Source organism: Acinonyx jubatus, chromosome B4 (genome assembly GCF_027475565.1).
Source record: "Acinonyx jubatus isolate Ajub_Pintada_27869175 chromosome B4, VMU_Ajub_asm_v1.0, whole genome shotgun sequence".
Lineage (NCBI taxonomy): Eukaryota > Metazoa > Chordata > Mammalia > Carnivora > Felidae > Acinonyx > Acinonyx jubatus.
In genome coordinates this window covers 131,990,362-132,005,293 of record NC_069387.1, presented here as the reverse complement: position 1 = coordinate 132,005,293, position 14,932 = coordinate 131,990,362, and the positions used below count along the sequence as shown (strand labels likewise).

The following is a 14,932-nucleotide window of genomic DNA, read 5'->3' as shown; positions in this document are numbered from 1 at the left end:
CCCTGAGCACCGGTCTTCAGATGTGACTCACTGAGCCCACCCATGTAGACTGCCCCCCCCCCAGCCCCGCCCCCCAGGCCCTGCGGGTGTTGATTTGTTTACTGGAGGCCTTGAGAATTCTAAGGAAACCAGTTTGCCCAGTACTTAAGGTTCGATTCATTTAGTTCAGACATTTCAAGGACTGGATTTTCAAGGGAAAGTTGCTTTGGGTTCCATCATTCCCAGGATTGGCCCAGGAAAGGCTGGAGCTGCCTGAGTTGATATTTTGGGTGGACATAGCAACCAGAGTTGAAGGGTAAGGCTGTGTGCTTGGAGCTTTTAAACTCTGCTGGCCTATCATAGAGCTGCCGCCTTGGTGCCATTACCTGATATTTTGTTTAAATCAGCTCACTTTGATGTCATGTAAAAGCAAACATCCCTTCTGTAAATGTAAAGTGGTTTTCCTTACCATAAAGGAAACAAAATAGCGTTATTAAATTCTGGTTTGACACATTGTCCCCTCTTGAGCTTGAGTCCTGCTCATGCTTTTTTCAAAGGCAGATGAGCAAGGAGCGGAGAGGTGGGCAAGATCCACCAGCCCCAGAGCAAGGCTACCTTCTGGAGGTGATCAGAGGGTTGAAAAGAGCCTTGAAGGGTGTGTGGCTGATGCTCTCCCAGTCAGTAGAGCATGAGACTCTTGGTCTCGGAGTCATGAGTTTGAGCCCCCCATTGGGCATAGAGATTACTTTAAAAAAAAAAAAAAGCCTTGAAAAATTAGTAACTTCCTGGCTGCTGGATCCTATATTGCTTATTTTCTGCCCCTGCCACCCAAATCCTGACATGTGTTGCTTCACCCACAGTGTATGGGGAAACTGATGTTGGAAATGAGCGCTGGGCCAGGAGTCTGGCATGTTGGCCCTGGTCCTGCCACTGCCCTGGGCCTGGGGCCGGTCTTTTCCTTCTCAGCCTGGTTTCTCTCCTGGAAAACGAGAGGATTGGGCCAATCAGGTTTTCCTGACAGTTCTGCTGAGCCCTGTATGGCCTTTGGAGGCCGCCAGGTTCCCCCAACTTCCGCCAGAGCTGGGCCAGCTTTTTGCTGAGGAAACTCAAATTAAAAATTAAAAAGCATTGTAACTGTCAGTGGTCCACGAGGGTGAGGTGCTGCCTGCAGGCCACCTCTGAGGGGCACCCCTAATGCTTCTCTTCCTCCTCCTTCCAAAGCGATGCCACTGGAGTGACATGTTCACAGGGAGATTGCGGTCTGAGATCCCACCAGCCCTGGTAAGTGCACAGTCCGCTGCTCCCCTCCCCTGGGCACAGGAGCCCCTTTAGCAGTTCCCAGGGCTTTTTTTCACACTTTTGTCCACACTTTCTTCACCCTGTGATGAAGATGCTGGAATAGAAGCCAGGGGAGCACAGCATCTGTCTTGTGTCCTGATGGGCAGGTGGAGGTACAGGTGAGAATGGAGACTCGAGGCCTAGTGATAGGAGGTACAGCAGCGCCCAGGGATTCCAGGGTTCATTCCTGAGCTTCGTGGTTTCACCCTCACTGCAGATCTCACTCCCTCCGCTCTTACTCCTCTCTTAGCTTTGCACTTCCCTGTGCTCCCCATCATGCCCTTCTGTGGCCCCCCCCCCCCATCTCCCCCTGGGCCCTCCCTTTCTCCATACCACTGTTTTTGCTTTGCTTCTCATCATGGGTGGCTTCCATCCATACTGTTTTCCATTTCCCCGTTCCTGGGGCTCAGCTTGGCTCGGGTCAGGTTCCCAGCCTGGGGTTCGGTGGGTGGGGTGAGAGGGGGCATCACTGAGCAGAACGTGGCTTGCCTGGGGCTCAAGGGAAAGAGGCAGGGCTGGTAATAGGCCGCCTTTCAGTAACATGGGGCCTAGTACATGAGATGCCTTCACGGTGAGGTTCTTGGTCAGTTATTTGTTGTGACCATCTGTGTTATGGGGTCTCTCACCCTGATTGTGCAGGCTGCCTTCTCAGTCCTCCGTGCCTCTAGTCAATGCAGGGGTTCCTGAGGTGCCCATGTACCAACTTCATTTCTAAAGCACCTCACTCTGGGGGAACCTGGCTCAGTGGAGTGTGTGACTCTTGAGCTCAGGATCGTGAGTTCAAGCCCCATGTTGGGTGTAGAGCTTACATTTAAATGAATGCATAGATCTATAAACAAATATATTAATAAATAAATTTACATAATAATAATGGGACACCTGGGTGGCTCAGTCAATTAAGTGTCCAACTCTTGATTTTAGCTCAGGTCATTATCTCCTGGTTGGCGAGATCAAGCCCTGAGTTGGGCTCTGTGCTGTCAACTTGGGATCCTCTCTCTGCCCCTCCCCTGATCTCATGTGCACAGTGTGCTCTCTCTCTCTTTCTCTCTTGAAATAAGTCAATATTTAAAAAATAATAAAGCACCTTGGTCTGGTAAACAACTAAAGGTGATTCAGGAAGTGACAGGTGCCCTAATGGGGACTCCAGAGGGAGGGCTCCTCTGTTGGGGGATTGAGGAAGCCCTTGGGGAGCTGGTTAAGTTACCAGCCTCAAAGGGTGAACAAAACCAGGTGAAGGTAGAATTTAGAGTATAAATTTTGTGAATTCATTTGGAGGTTTGTATGTAAAAGGATTGAAAGTTAGAAGAGGTTGGGATGCCTGGGTGGCTCAGTCAGTTGAGCGTCCGACCTGACTTCGGCTCAGGTCATGATCTCATGGTTTGTGAGTTCGAGCCCTGCATCAGGCTCTGTGCTGACAGCTCGGAGCCTAGAGCCTGCTTTGGATTGTGTGTCTCCCTCTCTCTCTGCTCCTCCCTTACGCACTTGCTCGTGCTCTCTCCCAAAAATAAATAAACATTAAAAAGAAAAGTTAAAAAAAGTTAGAAGAGGGAGGGAAGAAAACATACTTGTTCGATACGAACTATGGGTCCCTGTGTGCATTATTTTACCTGAATTTTAGCATTTAAGTTTCTCAATTTTTTTTAAAGTTTATTTTGAGAGACTGTGTGTGTGTGTGTGTGTGTGTGTACAGACACACGGGTGGGCAGAGAGCAAGAGGGAGAGAGAGAATCGCACGTTAGACCAGAGCCGGATGCGGGCTCAAACTTACGAACGGTGAGATCATGACCTGAGCTGAAACCAAAAGTCAGACGCTTAACCTGCTGAGTTACTCAGGCATCCCAAGTTTCTCCATCTTTAAAGGAGATATTCTTATCTCCATATTACCAGCAACAAGAGTGAATCTTAGAAAGGCAGATAAGAGAATTTGGGGTCAGGGAAAGGCGTGAGATGCAGGGATGATGGAGCAGACACAGAGGGTTCAGCAACTCTGACTGCTGGAGGGCTGGAGGTCCTCGGCGCCAGATGGCAGGGGCGTGGCCTTCTCCCAAGGTTGGGGCAGCCAGAGAATGGCCCTCTGTTGCTGAGTCAGTGGTGGGGAAGACAGTGGAAACTGCCTCAGCTATCCTGTCCGTGGCCTGGGCAGGCACGGTGTCTCTTGCTACCCCCTGCCCTCCACTGGGAACCGTGTGCATGATGAGTGCCCCGCCTGTTTCTGCCCCCAGTTTCTGGTAGAGCCTCCTCCTCACCCATCTCCTGGGGAACTGTAGGTATCCCCAGCCCAGCAGGTTCCCAGGAGAGCTCAGTGTCTCCATGCCACGTCGGTCCTGGGCTGTGGCTCGGAGACAGGCACCCATCTGCCCAGTGCCCGCCAGAAACGCCGGAGGCCTCAGCGGTGCCTGCCTCCCTCCTGCAAATCCTCTGAACGCCCAGCTTCTGCAGGTCTTCCTCCCTCTGTGAGGCCTGTGACCTGGGGCTCATGTCTCCCATCTCCCACCATGCTGGCCAGCCAGCTTCCTCCTCTGCTGCCTGGATCACTGTCTCATGCTCCTGGGCGGGCAGTCGGCATATCCGGCATCCCTCTGCACATCAGTGTGCCCTCCTCAGACTTGGAGGATGTGTCCTCTCTGTCCCTCACCCACCTCAGAGCCCTTTGCTCTCGGGCTTATAGGGTCACAGTCCTTGGCCTAGTGTTCGGGGCGCTTGCCTGATTTGACTCCTCCCTTTCCTTCCAGCCTCAACCTCTTCTGGAGTCCTAGACACACAGTAGGCTGCTTCACGCCTGTGTCTTTGTTTATGTTCTTTTGTTTGCTTATGTTCGTGTTTATACTGTTGGCTGGAATCACCTCATCTGTGGTTAACTGATTCTCATCCAGCCTGAGCTCATATGCCACCTTCTATAGGAAGCCTTCCTTGACCACCCCCATGTATACCAAGCCCCACGCCCCACCTGAATTGGGAGCCCTCTTCAGGGTTTCCAGTCCTGGATATAAAATAGGGACAGCTCTGTACTGAAACGGTCTGTGTCTCTGCCTGGGTGCCCCCTGAGGGCAGGGGTCCTGGCATAGAAGCAACATCTGGTGAGTGTCTGTGATTCTGAGATGAGCCCTTTCTGTGCCCAGACCTCACTAGGGGAGGGACTCATCACAGCCGGGGCGCAGCTGGTTGAGCTGGACCTGAGCGACAATGCGTTTGGGCCTGACGGCGTTCGAGGCTTCGAGGCCCTGCTCAAGAGTTCCGCCTGCTTCACCCTTCACGAGCTCAAACTCAACAACTGTGGCATGGGCATCGGAGGTGGCAAGGTGGGTGTGGCGGGCCCTCCCACATGTGCCTGTTGTCCCTCACCCTTCTTCCCTCCCTGTCTGGTCTCCTGCTGCGTTTGCATCCATTGGAAATATGTGCCCTTGGCCACCATCTGGGATGGCTGGGTTGTTGTTTTTCTCTTCAGAGGAGAAAGGCCTCAAAGGCAGCTGCCTGTGGCCAGTGGGGAGAGGAGGTGGAGGCCTGGAGGGCGGGGTTGCCAAGCAACCGTTCCCCTGTTCTCGGTGTTGTCTTGGCAACACAGAGGCAGTGTCGCATACATGCTCGACCTGCTGGCTCTGCAGAGTGCAGGGCTTGGGCATCCCAGACTCGCTGTGCCCTCAGAACAGCTGGCAGAGCCACGTGAGGCCCAGTGTGTGCACATAGGGGAGGGAACCCAGGAAGAGAAACTGCTTGGGCCTGGGTACAGCTCACCCTCTTCCTGGACAGGGCCCCCCCGTCCTCCCAACCACTTGGGCTGGTCAGCACAGAAAGGCGTGTCTTCTCTTCCCAGACCTGTACTGGGGGAGCCCGGCCTTATTCTCTTTTCCGTCGTTCTGGCTCCTTTAGGCCCAGATACCAGAAAGACCAATTCCCATTCTCCCTACCTCCATTCACATTCTGAACAAAAGAAAAAAATGGTTGGGACACAGGGACTTACAGCGACTGGGGACATCTTTTTGAAGGTGTGTTAAATGCACACCCTCATTCTCCCACTCATGCTGAAATGGGGGGTGATGCTCTTCCCAGTCTTCCAGTTAACTGGACTTGGGTCAAGCCCCCAGATGGCGTTGCTAGGGTGGGACTAATGTGGGATTTGGACCTGCTTCCACGCACCCATCAGAGCAGCAAGGGGAGCTTGTGTTGTGTTCGCAGTGTCCCAGGCTGAGGTCCTGGAGCGGCCTCCCCTGCAGGGGGTGCCTGTTGCCTCTCGCCCCCTGGGAGGGAGATTTGGGGCGTGCTCCCAGCTGTCTCGACCTGCCCCCCAACAGTCTAATTGGGCAATAAGCCGTGCATGTGTTAAGACATTAAGGTGCTGACATCAGCACAGAAAACAGGTCCAGCCCAACCTAGAGTGGGGTGTGCTGGGGGAGCCGGACACCTGCCTGTAATCTGCCTCAGCCTCCCATTAGCTGCCTTCTGCTGTGCAGCGTCGGGGGGGACTGAGCTTCCAGAACTGGCTGTCAGGCATTGCCCTTACTTCAGCACGTGGGATGGCCCAGGGAACACAACAGTTTGAACCCAGGGGCCTCCTAGCAGCCCCGCTCCACACTCGAATGTGGTTTGTACTTAGCTTTACCTTCCTCACCACTCATTCGGTGAGAGCTTTTTGTCTCATCTCGTGGGTGCCGGCCTTGCTGATCTGAACCTCCCGGGGGCCGCAAGCACCAGGGTCTCTGGGTCCTTCAGGATGTGTTCCCTCCAGCTGGAATGCATTCAGTGTGGCCAGTGTGCCACGCACATGGGAATTGGAGGGGCCTCGAGGATTCACATGGGAATGAGACATAGCCCTCTACTTGGAGCTCTCCAGACCCAGAGTCCCCAAGCTGGACTCTTGTAGGAGCGATGACCTCACCACAGTGACTCCAGAGGGAATTGGGGAGAATGGGGGGTGCTGGTACAGTTGGCTGCCTCCTCTGCAAAGGTTCCTCAGGAGGCTGGTTGGTGGCGGAAGTCCACAGTCTCTACTGAGCATGTGCACGGCCCACCGCATCAGGAGTCAGGCTGGTGGTGGCTCCCAGGGACAGAGAGCTGTGCAGGCAGGCTGACCTGGCTGTCAGTTGCAACTCCGATGCATATTTGCTGTGGGACCGTGGCCAGCTCGGTTACCTGTCTGAGCCTCGGCTTCCTTGTTTATAGTTGAAAGCCAATACCCCTTGCCTCCCAGGCTCGTCTTGAGGTTCAAATGAGGTGCAAGAGGACCCTCGTTGAGCGTGCTGATGGCCTGTCGGTGCTGTGGAGACATTGCTTCTCTCCTGATGCCCTTCTTGTGAATCTTTTATGTTTTATTTACTGTGGTGTCTCTGATTCCCAGCAGCCAGCCAGTATTTTTTAACTCTTGGCTCTGTTGGTATCACCCATGTAGAAGCCACCTCCTGGCACCACCTCAACAGCAGGATAAACTGGGTTTCCGGTTTTTCCTCCCAGCAGCTGAGATCCTGCTGTGGGTGGCTGGCCTGGGCACAGGCATGTGTCCGATGAGTGTGGCAGGGCCATGGTCTCAGCCAGCTCCCCTTAGGTGTTGGAGAACGTGCAAGAGATGCCAGAAGATTTAGGTTCTGGTCCAGACTCAGCCACTTGCTTACCGACTAGAGGAATGTTTCTGTCCCTCCTGGAGCCTGAGTTTCTTTAGCCAGAAAGTGGGAATCACGATGGTCCCCATCTGACAGGGCATCTGGCAGTAAAGTGAGCTGACTGAAGCACCTTCCCTAGGACCTGTCTTTCAGTTGACCTGTCCATGTTGGTGTCTCCCTTCCTGCCAGGTCTCTATCTCCCCGTCTCTAACAGGCACAGGGTGGTGGGACACGCAAATGAAGTGGAATATGGGAAAGCCCTTCGTTGTAAGCTGTGGGTGCTGGCACACGTGCAGTACGGCCACGGTGCTTACGAGCAGTTCTTGTCCCTGTGTCCACTGCCAGTAGGTGGCATGGGAGGTTGAAGACCAGGCCTCCTGCCTCAGGGCTGGGCCCCTTGCCTTTTCCCCCACAGATCCTGGCAGCGGCTCTGACTGAGTGTCACCGGAAGTCCAGTGCCCAGGGCAAGCCACTGGGCCTGAAGGTCTTCGTGGCTGGCAGAAACCGTCTGGAGAACGATGGAGCCACTGCTTTGGCGGAAGCTTTCGGGGTGAGGCTTTTAATCCTGGTCTGCATCCCTACTCTGGAATTGAGCTGCGAGGCCTAGGGCGAGCCGCTTCCCCTCTCTGAGCCTGCTGGCTCATTCTGCAGTGGGGCAGAGTGCCTGTGATGTGTCTGAAAAGCCACCCCATCCAGCACTGCAGGTGAATTGGTAGTGGCTCCTGGAATCCTGTTTGAGAAGATTGTGTGTGGCTCTGATCAGTGAGCGAGGTCTGCCTGGCTCAGATATGGGAGTCAGGGGTGCCAGAGCAGCGAGCAGGACGACAGCCTGGCATGATGTCGGCCTGGGCTCCCTGAAGGTCAGTGTCTCTGCCTCTAGTGGGTGGGGCACAGAGATGGAGTAAGTCCTCAGACTTAGCCTTGAAGGTAGGGGGCAGTGGCACAGGTGCCCTTACCCCCTACTCCTCTCCTTCCACTCTCCTCTCTCCTCATAGCTGCCCTGGTGCCCTGCCCCCTCCCCTGACACTGTTGAGATCTTGACTGTGAGCTCCGGGAGAGGGCCACCCCTACCCCATGGAGCTGGGAACGTTGGAGTCTGTCTTTTCACTTAATGTAAATGTTTTCTGTGGTAGACAGTATCCTAGCGGTATTAACTGTATTCAGGCCACAGCAACATTCCCCATAGTGTTGCTACTTAAGACGGTCTACCTGGTGGAGCGCCTGCCTCAGGCAGAGAGTGGGAATAGTGGGGGACAAGTGCCTTACTGGACCCCGGGCTGCAGGAGAGCTCTTGCTGCCTCTGGAGCCGGAGGAGCCTAGTTACCATCCTTGTAAAGATCATGACATTAAAGGTTACGCCTTCTCTGCGCCCCTTCCCTCACCTTGCTGTCCCCAGTGTGGTGGGTGGGAATGGGGATGTGCTGTGGTTGTGCTAAGCATCCATCAGATGTCCTTCTGTGCTCTTGGACTTGGGGTCCGTAGGATGCCTCTAGTCTGTGGATAGAACCCAGGGAGTCTTTGAATGTGGATGGGGGAAGATTGCATGATTATTAACACTAACGTAACTAAAATGTAGTGGTTTTTTTTAATTACTTTGAGAGACAAAGAGTGCAAGTGGGGAGGGGCAGAGAGAGAGAGAGAGAGAGAGAGAGAGAGAGATTGAATCCCAAGCAGCCACCGCACAGAGCCTGATACGGGGCTCCATCTTACGAACTGTGAGATCATGCCCTAAGCCACCCAGGTGTCCTTAAGATGTAGTGTTACCTTCAGTTGTGAAAGTAGACGATAAGCCTCAGCTGCTTTAGAAATGCCCACGATTGGGCACCTAGGTGGCTCAGTCGGTTAAGTGTCTGACTTCAGCTCAGGTCATGATCTCAGGGTTCGAGAATTTGAGCCCCGCATCGGGCTCGCCTGCTTCAGATCCTTTGTCCCTGCCCTCTCTGCCCCTCTCCCTCTTGCACTTTGTCTGTCTCTCTCAAAAAATAAACTTAAAAAAAATAAAGATAAAAGAGAAAACACCCGCCCGTGATTGTGTTGATGGTAGAAATCACAAATGTTTTCACGTGAAATAGTTGTACAGATCTACAGAAACGTTTCTCATGCGGTAGCATCACAATAACTGCAGACTTGCCCCGAGGTGCTGTTGTTCAGTGCCTTTGTAATATGGTGAACGCATATTACTACAGTACACCTTTGGGGTTTTTTCTAACTATTTTGAGGATTGTCTTCCAGTTGAGTTGATTTCCTTTGTAGTTCTATATAATTTGTTTTAAAATTATTAAACATGCTAAGAAGGGTGCCAGGGGTTTTACCAGACCACCGGAAGGGTCTGCGGCACAGAAAATATTGAGCAGCCCTGACTGGTAGCGTTCCTCAGTTGGCCTGCTTGTATTTGCTTGTGAACCCTCTGTGCTGTTCTGGTACCCTGGAACAACGAAAGGCCCCTAGTTGGAGAGTTCTTGCAGGCCTGGCTTCAATCCTTGGTGGAAGCGGAGACTGGGGCATGGGCTCCTTCAGAGCTCAGAAACTGGTGGAATGTAGACAGGAAGGTGTTGTTGATAGTCCAGATGATGGACGCCATGATAGTGGAAGGACAGAGTGCTCTGGGGATACAGGCAGAGCACTGGCCTGTGCCTGGGGTGGGGGTGGGGGCATCCTGGAAGCCCTCCTGGGAGAGGAGGTATCCAAAATGAGAGGTATATAGGAAGACTGCATAGGAGTCAGTCTACCAAGAAAATGCCAACAAACAAGGACACAGAGTGTTCCAAGCAGAGAGAAGGGAAGTGTCAAAAGGTTGGGATGAAGAAAGGCTAGGTGGTTGGGGAAGACCTTGCCCCCTAGAAAAGGAGGTAGATGTGGGGTACCAGTCGTACCGTGTGAACAGGGCAGGAGAGCCCCAAGAAAGACAGGCCCAGTGGAGCTGCAATGTGCAAAGAAGGACCAGGGCAGACTCCTGGGCCAACACCCAGGGTCCTCCCTGTGTGGAGGACACCAGACCCAGAAACTTGTGTTCTGCGCTGTGTGACCCTGCACAAGTTACTTAGCCTTTCTGATCCCTAGTCTTTGTCTGGTGGAGTTCCTAATCCCAGGTCAGTCTCCCTCATGAGGCTATGGAGGGGATCAGATACAGCCATGCCCAGAGTTCTGCTTTGAGATCACCCAAAATATCCGTGGACAAGCCCGTGCCCAAGTGGATGGCAGCCTCTCCCCGTATCTAGTGTGTAGTGCCACCTTCCTACCTACTGGATGTCCCTGGAGCTCGGGTGCCCACCACTCTGCTCTGTCCCTCCTGCCCCTCACAGATCATCGGGACTCTGGAGGAGGTCCACATGCCACAGAATGGGATCAATCACCCTGGTGTCACTGCCCTGGCCCAGGCTTTCGCCATCAACCCCCTGCTACGGGTCATCAACCTGAACGACAACACCTTCACCGAGAAGGGCGCTGTGGCTATGGCCAAGGTGAGGCGGGAGTGGCAGGGTCAGAGAGCAGTAAGCAGGGTCTGGCTGCTGCCTTTCTTTTGTTTTTTAAACTTATTTATCTATTTTGAGAGGGAGATAGCAAGGGAGGAGCAAAGAAAGAGAGGGAGAGAGAGAATCCCAAACAGGCTCCACACAGAGCCCATTGTGGGGCTCAAACCCATCAACCATAAGATCATGACCTGCGCTGAAACCAAGAGTTGGATGCTTAACCGAGCCACCCAGGTGCCCCTGGCTGCTGCCTTTTTAATGCACGTATCAGCAGGTGAGCTGCTCTGCCCACCCACCGGATGTGTACCTCATGGGTACATTACAGAACAGGCCATGTGTCAGAAGCTTACCTGCGCTCTCTTTGGGCAGCTCTGAGTGTCCATACTGCCTTCCTCCTGAGCTGCCTCTGTGTAAACCCAGCTGTTGGTGCTGGATTAGTTCTCAGAATCTGCATGGGAGATGGTTCCAGCCCGACTGCTTTTCTCATTGATTCTTTGATCAGCTATTTATCGAGCCCTGTCCAGTGCCCAGCCCTGTGCCAAGTGTGGGCCATGCAGAGTTGAGTCAGACTCTGCCTTCAAGGAGTCCCTAGTTCATGGAGGGAGGGGTGAGGCCTGTGACAGCGCAGGGCTGTGAACGTAGGGCTGTTTGGGTGTCAAGACCTCGCTGGACCCTAAGACTCCACAAAAGCCTAGTCCTGCTGCTGTGGGGGATTGGCAGAAGCATCTGCAAGTGTAGGGGAAGTACAGGAAGTTCAGATCAGATTTAGGGCAGACTTTCTGGAAGAGGTCACATTTTGGCCAAGTTGTATAAGACAAATGGACCTTGGACAAAGGGGTGTTTCAGGCGAAGGGATCAGCAGCATGGGAGAGGGTCCTGGTTTGAAACAGGCAAGGTTCAGGAGGTGTCTGAGGGTCAGACAATAGGAGAGGGAGGCAAAAACTCGTGGCCTTGCTGATTCTGAGGCTCTCCCATGAGTAATAGGCAGCCATGCAGTGTTTTAAGCTAGTGTGCAACTTGGTCAGATTTATGCTTCAGGAAGGTTCTGGATATAACAGAAGTAGAGTGGAGGGAGGTTAGCCAGAGGCCAGGAGGTGACAAAAGCTGGTGAGGTGCTGAGAAGGCCAGACTGGATGGAGGAGGACAGTGTGGAGGCTGACACAGGGTGTGCCGTTGGCCCTCAGAGGGCTGCTGGGGGGCCTACACCCTCACCCTGGCCTTTGCTTCCTCCTCGCAGACGCTGAAGACCTTGCGGCAGGTGGAAGTGATCAACTTCGGGGACTGCCTGGTGCGCTCCAAGGGTGCTGTCGCCATTGCAGATGCCGTGCGCGGGGGCCTGCCCAAGCTGAAGGTGCCGGCGCCACCCGTGTCTTCCCCTCGGGTCTGGGCTTCCCCCACACTCGGGGTTGCCGCCGTGGGTGTCAGGGGTGTGGTCTTTAAGGCCAGGTGGGCCTGGGTTTGTGGCTCAGCCCTGCCACATCTCTCTCATTTTGTGCAATTCTCTTCACCTGTGTGACGTGAGCCACAGTTTCACCATTTTGGAAATGGGAGGAGGGAGCAATGGAGGTCATCATAGCATAGTGTGAGAGAGCGCCTTGAGTACCTGGTGCATTGCTAGCTAACTGGCATTATTATTATTGTCGCTGTCACTGTGCCCAGCTGGAGCTCAGAGCCTGCCTTACCCTCCCTTGGGGAAAACAGGCTTCAGAGGAGAACGTGGTCTCCTGGCCTGTGATTCTGCTGGCCTCTACTCCTTTCTCTTATTTTCAGGAGCTGAACTTGTCGTTCTGTGAAATCAAGAGAGATGCTGCTCTGGCCGTTGCTGAGGCCGTGGCCGACAAGGCTGAGCTGGAGAAGCTGGACCTCAATGGTAATAGGAGTGGTGGCCTTGGCCCACGCCTGCCGGGCGGGCCCTGCTGCCCATCCTGACACTCCATTCCTCCTCTCCGCGAGCAGGCAACGCGCTGGGAGAAGAAGGCTGCGAGCAGCTCCAGGAGGTGCTAGACGGCTTCAACATGGCCAAGGTGCTGGCCTCCCTCAGGTAGGGAGCTGTGGGCTGTGGTTCTCCTTTTATTCATTTAGGAACCATTGTTTGAGCCCCTGTATGTGTCAGATGCTGTGTGAGGCATCAGGGGCACAAGGATAAGACAGTGAAGGTTTCTGACTCGTGGGACTTCATTCTGGCTGGACGGGCGGCCAAGAATGATTAAGTTCCTGTATGTTCAGAGACAGTGAAGGTCTGAGAGTGGTCACCCTTTGGAGTGGGTGAGGTGGGGAGGCTTCTGAAGGGATGACCTTTGGTCTGAGCTGACAGGTGGGGTAGAGTAGCAGTGAGGTCAGGGCGGCGATGGGGGTGTGGAACCAGACTTGGAGACAGAGTTCAGAAAGGAGGAGGTTGATGCAAGAGAGCAGGGAGTTCAGGGTTTGCGGAGCCACATGGGCTGTGGCCATGGCCGTGATGGCAGGGCTGCCTCCTCCGTGTGGGTGGGAGTCAGTTTGCGTCATCAGCACCTGCTCCCTCTGCCCTTCTGGCCCCCAGGTTGGCTTCATTCACCTGTCAGACCCTCACTTGTGTCCCCTCAGTTCTGTGCCTGTGTTGCTGCTAGGAACTGGGGGCTCAGATGGCCTTGAGGGGCTCACAGTCCCAGAAATCCCCATCCCCGCCCCCCCCCCCCCCCCGCCACAGCTTCCTGTGAGCAGTGAGATACAGCGTCTCAGCCTGGGCAGTATTCATGCCAAGCCCTGGGCCTCAGCTGTGACGGACTGTTCTCTTCCTTTTCTGTCTCCCCAGTGGGGGACTACGGGCGAGGGTGGATATGTGGTTTCTCTGTGTTCACAACATGGGCTTCCCTGGGTGATGAGAGTTGGATGATGGGCTCCCTGGTGACCCACATGCCCTCACCCTGGGAGCAGCGGCGCCCCCATCCTCTGTAGGCTCCCTCCCACCTGATTGGGGTCTGTGGGTTGTGGAGCCAGGCCTCAGAGCCAACATGGGCCTCTGGGCAGGGAGGGTCTGCTTTAGTCAACTCCCCTCTGCAGTGACGATGAGGGTGAGGATGAGGAGGAGGAGGAAGAGGAGGAAGAGGAGGAGGAAGAGGAGGAGGAGGAAGAAGAGGAAGAGGAGGAGGAAGAGGAGGAGGAGGAAGAAGAGCCACAGCAAGGGCAAGGAGAGGAGTCATCCACACCATCAAGGAAGATTCTGGACCCAAACAGTGGAGTGAGTTCCTTGTCGTTTGGCAGGATCAGAGCCCTGGTTCTCGAATATGAAGTCCTGGGACATCTTCACGGGGGCGGTGGGTGTGGAATCCACTTAAGTACATTGGGTGCAAACTATTTTTGAATGCACACCCCTGTAAGTGAAAAAGGAAAAGTCATCCCAATATAGCTGTATTCATCCATATTTATATTTATCCTAGTACAGATGCGTTTATTCACTTACGCATCATGATGTGATTATAGCATATATGACGCGGCTGTACCGTTTAGTATGAAACATACATAAATATCTCTAAAAGAAGAGAGTAAAAAATAGGCATAAATAGAAATTCTTTTCCTACCCATCTTGGCGACCTGCAGGGACAGCCCCCCCTTCTGGAGACTGGTCCAGCTTGAACACTCAGTGTCCCTTCGCCTCGCCAGGAGGGCTGGTGGAGTCAGGGCTACCGTGTCCTTTTCCTCATAAGCTCCTGACTAAAAACTCTGGCGAACCACAGGTTGGACGAGGACCCCCACACTCATGTTGAATTTCACTTTTTTCCTGGTTTATGGAAGCATTTCGACAAGTGGCTAGACACTTTCCAGTTTTCAGTTTTTCTCTGGGCACCTCGCTAGCAGTGCTTATCCGGGCTAGACTCCAGTTCCTGGTGGGGTCCACTTTGGCCCCCACGCACTTCTTACATCACTTCTGGGACGTTGTATGTCATGGCAAGGAGGCGCTTGGCCTAAGGAGGTGGCTTGCCCCCATCCCAGAGGCTCCCATGCTAGGAGCCAGCAAGGGCCGGCGTCTGCGGGCCCCTCACCCTTTGGGGGCTGCACGTGAGTGAGAGGAAGAATCCAAGACTCTGAGCCTTGACTACCTAGAGCGAAGGTTGCATGTTCTGGGTGAAGAGTCTGGGTTCGGACCTCCACAGAGCCACCTGTGCCGCCTGTCCCTCAGGAGCCAGCTCCCGTGCTATCCTCCCCGCCTCCTGCAGACGTCTCCACTTTCCTGGCTTTCCCCTCTCCAGAGAAGCTGCTGCGCCTTGGGCCCAAGAGTTCCGTGCTGATAGCCCAGCAGGTAGGTGGCCACGCTTCCAACCTCTGAGCCCAGCGTGCCGTGGAGATGGGGACGAGCAGAGCATGGGATTGGGAGGGGACACTGTCAGCGGGAGTGGGGACTGCCAGGTGCGTTTGTTTAAGTGTTATTTATTTATTTATTTTTCGACATCAATAGGCAAATTTATTGGTGGCAAGAAATTCCAATCAATACTAATCAGGCTCAACTGGCCCACTTTTCCTTGCTGTTTTTTTTTAACTTGTTTTATTTTTTATTTTTCTAAATTTACATCCAAATTA

The 14,932-nt window shown here is 53.8% G+C and overlaps 1 protein-coding gene across 4 annotated transcripts in view; it reads left to right on the top strand.

Moving 5' to 3' along the window:
• The window catches only part of RANGAP1 (Ran GTPase activating protein 1), a 32,132-nt gene that overhangs the window by 10,530 nt on the left and 6,670 nt on the right, over positions 1–14,932 (top strand). For 2 of the 4 annotated variants that reach the window (XM_027070636.2, XM_027070635.2), the window contains exons 4-12: positions 1,201–1,260; positions 4,437–4,616; positions 7,324–7,458; positions 10,211–10,369; positions 11,616–11,729; positions 12,149–12,248; positions 12,335–12,419; positions 13,418–13,595; positions 14,535–14,654. In XM_027070636.2, the coding sequence (XP_026926437.1) occupies positions 1,201–1,260; positions 4,437–4,616; positions 7,324–7,458; positions 10,211–10,369; positions 11,616–11,729; positions 12,149–12,248; positions 12,335–12,419; positions 13,418–13,595; positions 14,535–14,654 (1,131 nt within the window). Of the gene's footprint in view, positions 1–1,200; positions 1,261–4,436; positions 4,617–7,323; positions 7,459–10,210; positions 10,370–11,615; positions 11,730–12,148; positions 12,249–12,334; positions 12,420–13,417; positions 13,596–14,534; positions 14,762–14,932 lie in introns of all 4 variants that reach the window. The other 2 variants (XM_053226847.1, XR_008300543.1) reach the window with 2 other exon arrangements.